Here is a 13761-nt window from a genome sequence, read left to right as displayed (position 1 = left end):
ACACAGTGGGCCAGGGTGGGCAGGCAGTTGGAGAACTGGACCTGGGGGGTCCTGGGCGCCCCAGCCCTGAGACCTGTCAAAGCAACCCCCAGATGTGAGCCAACGCTGGAGCCACGGAGGCCTCACTGCCTGCCATTGGGTCAAAAGTCCTGGTGCAGGGACTGGGCCGGCCTTGCCTTGTGACCTCCCAGTACCTGCAGACGTGGCTTGAGGGCAAGAGGGACTCTGGGACTGGCCCGGCCTCCTCACAGGGCCAGGCACACAGTAGCGGGAGGGGCCGCGGCCCCTCGGCCCAGCCCAAGCCCTCCAGGCTGCCATGTGCCTGTAAGCCGTGAGGGGTGTCCTCAGCCTCCCAGGGCCATGGGCAGGCCTTTAGGGATGTGGGCTGAGACCCGGGACTCCCCTGGCTCTGCGGTGCCTGGAGCCCAGGCCTGAGCCGACGGGTGCCGGGCCTGACTGTGCTGCCACCTCGTGGCAGCTGCCGGAAGCGCGGCTGCACGCCTGAGAATGGAAGGTCGGTTCCCCAGACCCCACCCCGCCGCCGGGCCTGGCACCTGAAACGGAGGCTGGGGGAGGTTGGAGCAATGGGCGCGGCTGAAGTCCAGGAGGGCTGGGAAAAGCGCCCACCCAGACAGGCACATGAGGCTGGGCCCCTACGTCCACCTTGCTGATAGAGAATCCCCCTGCCGGCCCCTCAGCTACTCCACACCACGCCCAGGGTGCACAGGTCCCTGAGACCCTCTCTGGCCCAGAGGGACACTGGGGCCACCTGAAGCCATGGGAGGCCCGGGCAGGACCCTGAGCCCCAGAAAGTCACCAGGGAGCTGGTGCCCGCCACGTCACCGCCTCCACTCTGGGCGCAGCTTCCCACCCACCTGTCCCACCATCAGGTGTGGGGGACTCCAGATGTTCCTGGGCCTTCCTGTGTGGGCCACAGGCCTGGCCAGGGCCGACCGCAGCCCTCCCTGTCTTTCCCCCGCCCTGCGCTGGCCCCGTCTAGGCAGTGGGCTCCCCAGCCCCACCCAGCTCAGCATGGGCTCCTCCAGACCCCTCTGCCCACTCCTGGGATGCCGGGTCAGTGCCGCCCACTCTACTGGCGCTGCTGTGTGGCTGAGGCAGGGCCCAGTCTGAGGCTGGTGTGTCCTAGGGGATCTGCAGACTCCCTGGAGCCCTCCAAGAGGAGAACACTGGGCATCAGGAACATGGAGGCTCCGGGGAGGGGTGGCAGTGGTCAGAGAGGACTAAGAGAGTGACAAGCTTCCAGGGCCCAGCCCACCCTCTGCAGAGCATCCGGCAGACGCTCCGTGGGGTTGCCGACCTCCCGCTTGCCGGCAGATACACTCAGGAGTGTGCACAGCCTAAGCTCAGCCCCAGTAACGGCGAGTCTAGGAACTGCACAGAGCTGGAACCCCCCATCCCAGAACGCCTTCATCACCAGGGGCAGCCCTCCCATGTCAGAGGCCCTTGCCTGGGCCATGAGGTGCCCTGGATGCCTGGGCTGGCCCCATTCCCTGCTGACTCCCTCTCTCACACATTCATTCATCACTCACTCATTCACTCACTCATTCACTTATTCACTCACTCATTCACTCGCTCACTCATTCACTCATTCATTCACTCATTCACTTATTCACTCATTCACTCACTCATTCTCTCACTCATTCGCTCATTCACTTACCCATTTGCTCATTCATTCACTCGTTCATTCACTCACTCATTTACTCATTCACTCGTTCATTCACTCACTCATTTGCTCACTCATTCACTCATTCATTCAATCTCTCACATACTTATTCACTCACATGCACTCATTCATTCACACATTCACTTATTCATTCACTCACTCATGCACTCACTTATTCACTCACTCATTCACTTATTCGCTCACTCATTCATTCATTCACTCATTCAGTCACTCACTTATTCACTCACATTCATTCACTCACATTCACTCGTTCACTCACATGCACTCACTCACACATTCACTTATTCACTCACTCATGCACTCACTTATTCACTCACTCATTCACTTATTCACTCATTCACTCTTTCATTCACTCATTCAGTCACTCACTTATTCACTCACATTCATTCACTCACATTCACTCATTCACTCACGTGCACTCACTCACACATTCACTTATTCATTCACTCATGCACTCACTTATTCACTCACTCATTTATTCACTCATTCATTCTCTCACTCTCATTCACTCACTCTCTGTGTTCTGAACAGATGCATTCTGGACTCTAGACTGCAGCCAAGCCCTCAAAGACCTCTGCAGGGTGGTGGTCTCTTCTTGGGGCAGATCCAAGCTCTGGCCTCTCCTCTCTGAGCAGATAGACACTGTCCCAGCCAGCCCACAGAAGCAGCAGGGCTGCCCAGTACTGGGTGGCTGGCCTGAGGTGTGCACCCCACAGGGCCCGGGTTTGCCCCCACCCTATTCCTGGGTTTTATGAACAATCTCAAAAAATGCACAGTCCACAAATTGCAAAATGCTCAAGTGTATTTATGCAACAGATTGGCCGTGTACTGAGGAGGGGAGTGCAGGCTGAGGGCTGAGGTAGGAGTGAGGTTCTTCCTCCTGCAGCCACCAGGCAGCTGATCACCATGTCCAAGCGTCATTCCTGAGACCCTCAGGTGATGCTCACGTCCCCAGAACAGCAGGCTGGATGCATGGCCAGAGGAGCTCAGCCAGCCCCGGGGCTGGTCCTGAGAGGTGGCTGCAGGCGGGGTGGGTAAGGGCCCCTCCTCCAGGCAGCAGGTGACCCATAGCCCACACCCTCCACAAGAAAGCGGGCGTGGACAGTGTGTTCAAAGCTGCAGCCGCCTGGACAGGGGCACAAGTTCCACTGGCCTTGGAAGCCGAGCTCAGAGGACATATGGGAGGTTCTCCTTGAAGGTCAGGAGGGCGGCAGTGCTGGTCAGTGGATGGGGGACACTGGGACGCCTCTCTCCCAGCTCCCACTCTCTGCCTCCGGGCTGGGCTCGGGTTCCGCCTCCTCCGAGTGCTGGGTGTCGCCCGGCGCAGGGCACCGCTGGCCCATGCAGCCGCACTCTTCCACCTCAGTGTAGCTGAAGGCCCGGCTGGAGCCGTCGGTGCAGTGCAGGGTCACATTCCTCAGCGAGGTCCGCAGCTCCTGGCAGCACTGGCACCTGTGCTCCACCATGTTTCCCTCGAGCGAGTACCTGTGGGCAGGGGCTGCTCAGCACCAGCTGCTGGGCCACCCCAGCCTCCTGCCGTAAGCCGGCACCGTGCCAAGCTCTGGGCGGCCTCATCGTGTTCCCTGCTCCTGGAGGCGTGCTGCCAGTGTCTGACAACCAGCTCTCCTTTGCCAGTTCTCCAGGCGCCAACAGTCCCACCAGGGCCGACTCCGGCTCCGTGCTGATGGGAGGGAGGGAGACTCGGGGCGGCTGCGGCAAGTTCCTGGCGGAGCTCAGCAAACAGGAGAGCGTGATGCCGACACAGGCTCTGGGGATGTAGTTACCCCAGCCCCACCCTTGCCATCTCAGGACCCCTTTCCTGCCTCACCCTCAGAGCCCTTTGCCTGGCCCCTCATGGTCCTGCCCCTCGTCTATCTGGCACCCAGAGCCCTGGGGGCCCTGACTGCACCCCACAGCCAATCGCGTCTCCCTGCCCGCTGCCCAGGCACGTACATGGAAGAGCTGTCCCCACAGTTCCCCCGGCAGTAAGCCAGGCGCACGGGCTCCGAGGAGCTGCAGCCCTGCTGCTGGATGATCTGGCTTCTATGGTACACAGCACAGGTCGACTCTGGAGAGGAACACAGGGTTTAGGACCAGCCCAGCTGCTCCTGGACCTCTGAGGGTGGAGCCCGCCCCGCCCAGCAGGCTGGGCACTCACGGTTCTGGTACGAGGGCGGGGGTGGCGGGCAGAAGCGGCAGCAGCCGTCCTTGCTCATGCGGGCCTCGTCCTGTGCCGACAGAGGGGCGCCCTCAGTGCCGAGGCGCTCGGCGGCCCCCGCAGAAGTGAGGGATGGGGACATGGGGCCAGGCTCAGGAGTGGACGGCCCCAAGCAGGAGGGGGTGTCTGCTGGTGCTGCAGGGATGATCACAGCCCCCCAAACCCATCTAGGGGTGAAGCCCCCCTTGGCTGGAGTGGGGATCCTGGACCTCACCAGAGAACAGCTGAGCGGGGGGCACGCCTTCTTCGTGGTGACCACCACGAGCCCGTCCCGGTGCTTCTCACACTCGTGGGTCACACAGTGGTTCCCGGGGTCTGACCAGGTCTCGCCGGGCTGGAGGGAGGCCAGACCCCGGGGTGAGTGACCCTCCCTCCATCTGTCCCTCTGTCTGCACCCCAGCCCGTGGGCTTCCAGAGAGTCCCCAGCCTCTGCCAGACGCATGCCTGGCAACGACAGGTCCCCACATGCCCCAGTGCTCCCAGACCCTGCCCTTCCTCTTTGTGGCAGCCACTACTCACGTAGAACAGGTGGGCGGGGCTCTTGCTGGTGTTGGTGACACAGGCAACCTGCACACAGGTGCCACAGCACTGCCCGCTCTGCTCCTGGTACTCGAAGCCCTGCGGGAGGGATGGACATGTGGCTGGAATCTAGGGGACCGCTGCCCCCCGAGAGCCAGGGCAGGGTGGGGGCCGGGTGGGGGCGCTCACCACAGGGCAGTGTGTGTTGCAGATCTGGGTCTCACAGCTGACCACAAACGCATCCGACGGGGGGCCGCCCGGCAGCTCACACCTGCAGGTTTCGCACAGGCTCGAGGAGACCACGGCTCCGGGCTGGGGGGAGCCAGGGCAGCAGACACTCATGAGCTTGGGCCCTGGGGAGACCCGCCCCTGCCTCCCCACTGGCTTGCTGCCCCCACCTTCCCAGACATCCCCCTCCAGGCCGCTTCCTACCAGGCCGAGTTGCACCCCTGGGGTGACTCATGGTGGCACCTCTTGGTGCAGAGGCCACAGCCCAGGGTCCCCATCCCTAGAGCAGAGCCCCACGCTGCACCCCCTTGGATGGGGTGCCCAACAAGGCCACACACTCTGCAGGGCCACATGCTCAGCCGGCTCAGGACAGAGCCATGGGATCCAGGCCTGGCTGCGCTGTGGTGCCAGGAGAGGCAAAGTCCCCCGGAGCCCCCCGGAGCCAGGCAGGCCAGGGTGTAGATGTCCATATTTCCGGGACCTGGGGCCGACCTCGGGCCTCAGCCACACTTGATAGTGGGCTGTGTCTGCAGAGACTCGAGTCCCTGGCCCCGGCCGGAGTTGGCAGTTGCTCCAAAGTCTACCTGGGCCTCAGGGTCAGTGGGAAGCTCCGTCCCTATGGCTGAGGGGGTCTGAGCTCCGTGGCTCTTACCTGGTACAGGGTCCCGTTGATGCTGCACACTGTCCAGCCTGCCCACGAGAAGAGAAGCAGCTGCACCCCCCGCCGCCCGCTCTCCCCTCACCCTCAGCATTCCTGCCCCTGCAGCCTCCTGGGCGCCTCATTCCCGGGCTCGCCACTGGGGTTTGTCCAGCCTCATCCCTGCGGAAGGCTCAGTCCAGAGCCACAGACCGGCAGTGGACAAGCCGCAGTGGCATCTGGTTATGGCCCCCCAAAATCCCAGGTGGAGACCCCAGCCCACGGCCCCTGACAGGGCCTGGTCCAGGCCACTCACTGCAGTTTTGGACCGGGCAGCAGGCCCCCTCCTCGTAGGTCGGGATCGCGCGGGCGCCCTCAGGACAGCCCACGGGCGCGGGGCAGCGGCTGGTGTTGCAGGCTGCGGGGGCGGGAGTGAGGCAATTAGGAGTCTGTCCCCCGCCCCCACCCGAAGGCCCACCCCCTGGGGTCTCTAGGATTGCGGACCACCTAGACAGCCCGCTCGGGGGTCTCCAGATGAGGCTGTTGCAGGAGCGGAGGAGGGGACGCCCTCGTAGGCACTGTCCCCAGGTGCACGCCCCAAGGCAGCAGCAAAGGCCGGGCCGAGTGGGCTCTGGGTCACCTGCCTGCCACGCCATGCCCCCCACCCAGCAAAGGGCTTACCGCAGCTGTACTGGGGGCAGCACTGGCCGGCCTGTGGGGTTGCAGGCACAGGCACGAAGCCGGGCAGGGGGCAGGCGGGGGGCAGCGGGCAGAGCTTGGGTCGGCAGGTCAGCGTCCACGTGGCCGCCTCACATGTGCACTCCTGGCAGTCCATGCTGACGGTGTGGCCCACCTGCAAGGAAGGGGACTGAGGTCCAGCGTCCGCAGTGGCTCCACCCAGGGGTGCAGCAGCCAGCCCGGCTCATGCGGTGCCGGAGTGGCCAGGTGTGGAGGCCCTGTGGCCTGCACTGAGGACCCCGCAGGAGTAGGGCTTCAAAAGTGCAGAGTAGGGCCCAGGGATGGGCACAAAGCTCTGCAAGGTGGGCAGGCTGTGGGGTGACTGGCCTGCGCCCCCCACCTCACACCTCCATAGTCTTGGCTGGGCAGAAGGGGTGTCCCAAGGAAGGGAAGAGCACAGCCAGCCTCAGGGCTGGCACCCACAGAGCAACACCAGGACAGAGGCCCCGGCACCGTCCCCAATGCGGACAGAGTGGGTACCTGGGAAGGGAGATCCCGAGTCTTTCTGGGAGCCCGGCTCCTCCCGCAGCCCTTTCTCTGGGCCTCTGGCACAGAGAGGACACCCCGACCCCTGAGCCCCACCTGACCATTTCTGGGGCCGGTGTTTCAAGAGCCTCCCTCCTCGGGCTCTTGGACCCCAGTGCCCTCTTGGGCCATGCCTGCCACTCACCTTCACCGGCTCTCCGTGGGGCCCCAGACACCCTGGAAGGAGAGAGATCTGAGGTCACTGGGGGTCAGCCACCACAATAGGGGCGAGAGGCAGGGTCCCATATTGGGGCCGGGGCAGACCCCAGGACCTGGCCAACAGTCACAGGCCCAGTCCTGCCATACCCCCCAGCCCCGGCCTGGGGCACGTACTGGGGCAGCCCGTGGGCACGCAGACTTGGGCACTGGTGCTGAAGAGGGTCATGCCCTCTGGACAGAAGCAGCCTTCGGTGATGGGGCCGGCCTCCGGCAGAGCCCTGTAGAGAGCATAGGGTTGGTGGGTCTCCTTTTTCCCTCCGGGTGGGAAGGGCCCCAGCCTGGGAGTGGGAGATGTAGCAGGAGGCTGGGGACTGGGTGGCTCCAGCAGCCCATGGCAGGGCCAGGAGGGAGAGTGCCTACCCGAGGCTGGCGCTGTCATTCCCGTAGCAGTAGGAGGGGTTGCTCGGGCCGCAGGGCTGGTACACCTTGTCGGCTGGGCAGGTGAATGCTGTGGGGAGGGGAAGCCACACCTGAGAGGGTGGGAGGGCACCCACCCAGAGCAACGCGGGCCGCTGGGCACCGACATCTGCTCCGGAGCTGCCCGCAGCCACCTGTGGGCCTGGGCCTGGCTATGGCCTCCCACACCCCGGTGCCCCGCCACGGGCTCCCCGACGTGGACGCCCTCCCTTCTCTCCAGGGAACTGGGTGCACTCTGCCCTGGGGCTGCCCCCTCCTCCTCCAGGTCCCACACTGACTGCCCGAGCCCACCCTGATGGTCCGCCGGTGTGCCTGTGCCCCTCACAAGCGACTTGGGACCCTGAGGACAGTGGTGGCACTCACAGCACATGTGGCCGGTCCGGCCTCTCCAATCGATGCAGATGTCGTGGGACGCGCAGAGCGCCGCGTACAGCTCCAGGCTGGAGCACACCACATCCAGGTCGGTCATGTGGCACCGGTCAAAGACGCAGCCCTCATAGAACGGCAGTGGGGGTATCACGGTGTGGCATGGCTCAAAGACCCTGTGGGAGGGATGGGCGGGGTGCTGGGTGCAGCCTCTCCGGCCACCTGCCTGCTCCACGTCAGGCTCCCAGGCTTCAGGGCAGTCCCCAGGTGAGGCGAGTCCCAGAGCAGCCGCTGGTGTGTGGCTGCCCTCCTGTATTCCCGGACAGGCTCCTTCCACACATTCTGTGTGCTTGGGGGCTGGGGGTGGGGGTCCAGATGGCATCATCCATTTATTTCTGCAAGTTCTTCTTCCTGGCCCCCCCAACCCCTGCCCTGCAAACCTGGGAGCTGCCTGGGGGTGGTGACCGATGCCTCCGTCCATACACCTGAGCCAGCAGAGAGCCTCAGAGACGGCCCAGCCGGCCAACCCTGGTGACCCCTTGGCAGCATTCCAGCCACGACCACCCCTCCCGGCACCCGCCCCTCCCCAGTGCCCACCCCTCCCCAGCATCCCCCCCTCCCCAGTGCCCACCCCTCCCTGGCACCCACCCCTCCCCAGTGCCCACCCCTCCCCGGCACCCACTTCTCCCTAACACCCACCCCTCCTTGGTCTGTGGTACCAGCAGCTCTCGTTTCCTCTCAGGAGCCCCCTGAAAATGCGCCTCTTCCCCTCCAGCCCTTGGAAGGGTGGGAGGTGGGGCGGCCGCACTGACCCTCCCTTCCTTGCACCCAAGTCTCACTTGCTCAGAATCAGCTGGCAGATGGGTGATGGCAGGCACGGAGCAGGCGGTGTGGTGGGCCTGACCGTGGTAGACCCAACTGTCGTGGGCCTGACCGTGGTGGGCGTCGGGTGAGGCCGGTGGCAGGCTGGCTGGTCAGGGATGCTCACATTCCAGAGGCCGGACATCTCAGAGCAGGAAGCGACCACCGTCCCCCTAGGCGTGCGGCACTCATCCTTCCTGTCGTTGGTGCAAGTGCCTGGGCAGACGCGGTGGGGTCAGGCTGCTGGACAGCAGAGCCGGCTGGCCCCACCCCCAGCTGGGGGACAGGACCTGGTGTCTCAGGGTCACACCTTGGTGAACTGCAGCGGGCCCTGCCTGTGCCTCACTGTCCCCCGAGAACAACCCTGGGACAGTCCCCATGGTACTGGGGAGCTGCAGGTACTGGCAGGCATAAGCCTCATGCGTGTGGCCTGCACTCAGCAGAGCAGCCAGAAAGCAGAGACACCGGCACACGCGGCACGTGGTGGCCTCGCCCCTGCCCGGCACCCCCGCCCCCGCGAATGCCAGACGATGCCCCGGAGCCCTGTGGCCTCACCGCACTGGCCCTCGGTGTTGTTGGCAAACTTGCTGAAGGGCACCTCCACGGAGAAGATGAGGCCGGAGAACATGACCTGGACTCCCAGCTCCGGGATGGTCGCGTACATCTTGATGCCGATGCGCGAGACCACGATGCCGTTTTTCCGGAAGCCGGGGCCGACCACCTTATTGTTGAAGATGATCTGGACACAGGGCGCAGTCGACGGGAAGTCAGAAGGCAGGCGGGCGGGCGGTCAGCCGCTGCTCAGGCTCTTGCCAGGAAAGCCGCGTCCCCCACCCCCTCCCCGGCACACCGGGCGCGCCCCCACCTCGTTCGTCATCACCCCGTGGACTGGCTTGCGGGTCAGCACCACGCGGTCCTGGTGGTACTCCAGGATGATGGACCTCGGGCAGGAGAGCCCATCCTCCGCACCGCAGAAGTAGTTGTCGACGAGCACGCGGAAGTGGCCATACACGGGCACAATCTGCTGCACCAGCACGTACGTGCAGTTGTCCAGGAAGGTGTAGTAGGTGCCGTCGAAGGTGATGTAGTGGGGGTCACCCCAGCCGCTGCACACACCTGCCAGGCCCCAGGGGCAGCCTTACAGGTGGCTCGAGTGGTGGCACCATGGCCCTGGGGCTTCCTCCCAACAGGTCACATCTGTCCCTGACCCCCCACCGTCTCGTCTCACAGGGCGCACAACACCCTCCACATCATCAGAACACACGTGGCCAGCGTCTGCACAGAGCTCCATCCAGCAGGCGCTTGACAAGGCTGGAGCGAGGCAGGGACAGACTCCTCCACCTTCTCCAGCCAGGCTGCTCCGAGGCTCACAGGGATTCACTCAGCACCCCTAAGGGGGGGAGGCTCGGCCCCATGCGGCCCCGCCTTGATGCTGGGAAGTCATTCCTGCTGTCCCACCCAATTCTTTTCTGCTTCAGCCAAGCCCCCTCCTCTGCCCCGCCCATTTCCACCTGGGTGGGGAGAGGCTGCCCCGGCTGCCCTGGCTCCCGCTCAGCGCTCCACTCACACTGGCACTGGTAGTGATGGCAGCAGCCATCTTGGTCAGCCACCTTCACGGCCGGGTAGCCGTTGGCACAAGTGGGCTTCTCCACCCTCGGGCACGTGCGCGGGCGCAGGGAGATGACATTGTTGCCCTCACAGGTGGCCTCGGAGCAGTTGGGTGTGGCCCAGGTCTCACCTTTCTGCAGAAGCACAGAGACCTGCAGGGTCCGGCCTCTCCCGATCTCCGGGGCACCCCTTGGTTCTCGGGGTCACAGTCCCGAGAGTCCCGTGTGGGGACAGGGGAGGGTGGCTGTGCCCCAGTCTCCTTCCTGCCCCACCCTCAGCACCCACCCCAGACACCGAGCTGGCCCGGGGCAGGGGCCTCTGGTGTGGGAGTGGCTCCTCCCTGGCTCTGCCACACTCCCTGGCTGTGCAGCCTCATCCACCTGCTCTGGCCCTGGCTGTCCTCAGCACAGCCTCAGCCTTCGGCCCCACACACCCAGTGTCGGGAAAGCACGTGCCTGGGAAGTCCAGGGTGATCAGAGACGCCGGGCTACAGCACGGCCCTCTCCTGACGGCCGGGCTGCCTCCACTAGCGCCAGTGACCTTCTCAAGACTTTGCAGCTGAAGACTAATTGCAAAGACATTCAAGTTCCCTGTAGGAGCCCCTGAGCCTTCAGAAGGGTGAGAAGTAGGGGGTTACCTTTCTGGGGGGAACCGCATTTGGGCATCCCAGCTCAGTGACGGGCTCAGAGGTGGATGTTGAAGGGGACGTGGCTGGGGCAGGAGGCAGCGTGGTGGACGGACAGTCACTGTCAACCCTTCTGACCACTTGGCAGTCCTGGCTACACCGGGCATAATAGCAGTGGCCAGCGAGGTCTCTGTGGTGGTATATGGTGGATCCTGTAAGAGGAAGGGACATGGCAGCCTTTAGTGGAGTCCTGCTCAAAGGAGAAGCAAAAAACTCCCAGAGCCAGAGGGGCACTTTCTACCACCTGTGTAATGGGAAAAAATTTCAGAGAATGCCAGCAGCCACTCTGTGACAATGAGCCTGTGCCACAAAGAGCAGAGACTCCTATCATCATCACAGCTTGGCGTTCCTGGATAAAAAACTGACCAGGGTGAGCTTAGAAACAATTGCACCAGAAACACTCACGAACCCGCAGGGTAGAGCCGGTCAGCTACGTTGCAGAAGCAGGTTTGGGTGGAGTAAGCCACAGAGCTGGATGCCACAGAGCTGGATGCCACAGAGGTGGATGCCACGGAGGCGGATGCCACGGAAGTAGACAGGGAAGGATACAGGGCATTGGTAGGAGAAGTCCCATATGGGGTCACAGAGGTCACCGGGCAGCCTCTGGGGGTCTCGCAGCAGAGCACGCGCACCTCATAGTTGAGGCACATCTTGAAGGGTCCCTGCTGGTCCTGGTTCCGGCACACCAGGCCCTCTTCACGGCTGCACTGCACCACCTGGCCCAGGTGTTCGATGCTCACCTCCGGGTGGCTCTCGGCTCGGCACTGGAGCCTGGTGATTTCCTCAGGTCGGCGGCAGATTTTTTCCCCACTCCTGATGATGTTGTTATAGGTTTCCTTGTCCCCACCATGGGGTCCAGGGGATGGGAAGTCCACGTCGAACCACTTTGTCCAGGCGCACAGAGGATGACAGTCACTGGTGACTGGTTGGGAGTGGGTTGTCTTGGATACAGAAAGATGGCTTGTGCTGGTCTTTGAAACATGGGTTGTGCTGGTGGTGGGAACAGGGCTGGGAGTAGTTCCAGGACCAGAGGTGGTGCTGGTTGTAGGAGCAGAGGTTGTGCTGGTGGTGGGAACAGGGCTGGGAGTAGTTCCAGGACCAGAGGTCATGCTGGTTGTAGGAGCAGAGGTTGTGCTGGTTGTAAGGGGAGAGATTGTGCTGGTTGTAGAAGCAGAGGTTGTGCTGGTGGTGGGAACAGGGCTGGGAGTAGTTCCAGGACCAGAGGTTTTGCTGGCTGTAGAGGCAGAGGTTGTTCTGGTTGTAGGAACAGAGGTTGTGCTGGTGGTGGGAACAGGGCTGGGAGTAGTTCCAGGACCAGAGGTTGTGCTGGCTGTAGAGGCAGAGGTTGTGCTGGTTGTAGGAGCAGAGGTTGTGCTGGTGGTGGGAACAGGGCTGGGAGTGGTTCCAGGACCAGAGGTTGTGCTGGTTGTAGGAGCAGAGGTTGTGCTGGTGGTGGGAACAGGGCTGGGAGTAGTTCCAGGACCAGAGGTTGTGCTGGCTGTAGAGGCAGAGGTTGTTCTGGTTGTAGGAGCAGAGGTTGTGCTGGCGGTGGGAACAGGGCTGGGAGTAGTTCCAGGACCAGAGGTTGTGCTGGCTGTAGAGGCAGAGGTTGTGCTGGTTGTAGGAGCAGAGGTTGTGCTGGTGGTGGGAACAGGGCTGGGAGTAGTTCCAGGACCAGAGGTTGTGCTGGCTGTAGAGGCAGAGGTTGTTCTGGTTGTAGGAGCAGAGGTTGTGCTGGTGGTGGGAACAGGGCTGGGAGTAGTTCCAGGACCAGAGGTTGTGCTGGCTATAGAGGCAGAGGTTGTGCTGGTTGTAGGAGCAGAGGTTGTGCTGGTTGTAAGGGGAGAGATTGTGCTGGTTGTAGAAGCAGAGGTTGTGCTGGTGGTGGGAACAGGGCTGGGAGTAGTTCCAGGACCAGAGGTCATGCTGGTTGTAGGAGCAGAGGTTGTGCTGGTGGTGGGAACAGGGCTGGGAGTAGTTCCAGGACCAGAGGTTGTGCTGGCTGTAGAGGCAGAGGTTGTTCTGGTTGTAGGAGCAGAGGTTGTGCTGGTGGTGGGAACAGGGCTGGGAGTAGTTCCAGGACCAGAGGTTGTGCTGGCTGTAGAGGCAGAGGTTGTGCTGGTGGTGGGAACAGGGCTGGGAGTAGTTCTAGGACCAGAGGTTGTGCTGGTTATAGGAGCAGAGGTTGTGCTGGTGGTGGGAACAGGGCTGGGAGTAGTTCCAGGACCAGAGGTTGTGCTAGTTGTAGGAGCAGAGGTTGTGCTCGTGGTGGGAACAGGGCTGGGAGTAGTTCCAGGACCAGAGGTCATGCTGCTCGTAGGAGCAGAGGTTGTTCTGGTTGTAGGAGCAGAGGTTGTGCTGGTTGTAGCAGCAGAGGTTGTACTGGTGCTGGGAACAGGGCTTGGAGCAGTTCCAGGACCAGAGGTTGTGCTGGTTGTAGGAGCAGAAGTTGTGCTGGTTGTAGAGGCAGAGGTTGTGCTGGTGGTGGGAACAGGGCTTGGAGTAGTTCCAGAACCAGAGGTTGTGCTGCTTGTAGCAGCTGAGGTTTTGCTGGTCTGTGGAGTGGAGGTTGTGCTGCTTGTAGGGGAAGAGATTGTGCTGGTTGTAGGGGCAGAGATTGTGCTGGTTGTAGAGGCAGAGATTGTGCTGGTTGTAGGAGCAGAGTTTGTGCTGGTTGTTGGAGCAGAGGTTGTGCTGGTGGTAGGAGCCAAGGTTGTGCTGGTTGTAGGACCAGAAGTGGTTCTGTGTGTAGGAGCTGAGGTCGTGCTGGTTGTAGGGGCAGAGGTTGTGCTGGTTGTAGGGGCAGAGGTTGTGCTGGGTGTAGAAGCAGGGATTGTGCTAGTTGTAGGGGCAGAGGTTGTGCTGGTCTGTGGAGTGGAGGTTGTGCTAGTTGTCACCAAAGTGGTTGTCCTGGATTTCTGCCAAGAGGAAGTGCTCTGAGTTGGGCTGGTGGCTCTCCCACTAGGGGTGCTAGGAGCTGTCACAGGTGTGGAGGTCACGGGGCAGCCTCTGGGGGTCTCGCAGCAGAGCACACG

At 62.7% G+C, this 13761-nt stretch overlaps 1 protein-coding gene across 1 annotated transcript in view; it reads right to left on the bottom strand.

Annotated features, from left to right (window-relative positions):
- Positions 1-2493: 2493 nt before the first annotated feature.
- Positions 2494-13761, bottom strand: part of MUC5AC (mucin 5AC, oligomeric mucus/gel-forming) — a 43287-nt gene continuing 32019 nt past the window's right edge. The window contains exons 33-52 of the mRNA XM_063608031.1: positions 12065-12512; positions 11136-11800; positions 10679-10878; positions 10001-10175; positions 9299-9549; positions 8989-9172; positions 8412-8649; positions 7570-7748; positions 7150-7237; positions 6904-7007; positions 6716-6747; positions 5989-6160; positions 5624-5725; positions 5323-5360; positions 4632-4754; positions 4443-4541; positions 4138-4257; positions 3864-3933; positions 3659-3773; positions 2494-3190 (exon numbers count right to left, since the gene is read on the bottom strand). Coding sequence (XP_063464101.1) covers positions 2926-3190; positions 3659-3773; positions 3864-3933; positions 4138-4257; positions 4443-4541; positions 4632-4754; positions 5323-5360; positions 5624-5725; positions 5989-6160; positions 6716-6747; positions 6904-7007; positions 7150-7237; positions 7570-7748; positions 8412-8649; positions 8989-9172; positions 9299-9549; positions 10001-10175; positions 10679-10878; positions 11136-11800; positions 12065-12512 — 3668 coding nt within the window. The 3' untranslated portion in view covers positions 2494-2925. The remainder of the gene's footprint in view (positions 3191-3658; positions 3774-3863; positions 3934-4137; positions 4258-4442; positions 4542-4631; positions 4755-5322; positions 5361-5623; positions 5726-5988; positions 6161-6715; positions 6748-6903; positions 7008-7149; positions 7238-7569; positions 7749-8411; positions 8650-8988; positions 9173-9298; positions 9550-10000; positions 10176-10678; positions 10879-11135; positions 11801-12064; positions 12513-13761) is intronic.

This window comes from Pan paniscus, chromosome 9 (genome assembly GCF_029289425.2).
Source record: "Pan paniscus chromosome 9, NHGRI_mPanPan1-v2.0_pri, whole genome shotgun sequence".
In the NCBI taxonomy this organism is placed as follows: domain Eukaryota; kingdom Metazoa; phylum Chordata; class Mammalia; order Primates; family Hominidae; genus Pan; species Pan paniscus.
Note: the sequence above shows the minus strand (reverse complement) of the source record. Positions and strands in the feature narration are given on the sequence as shown.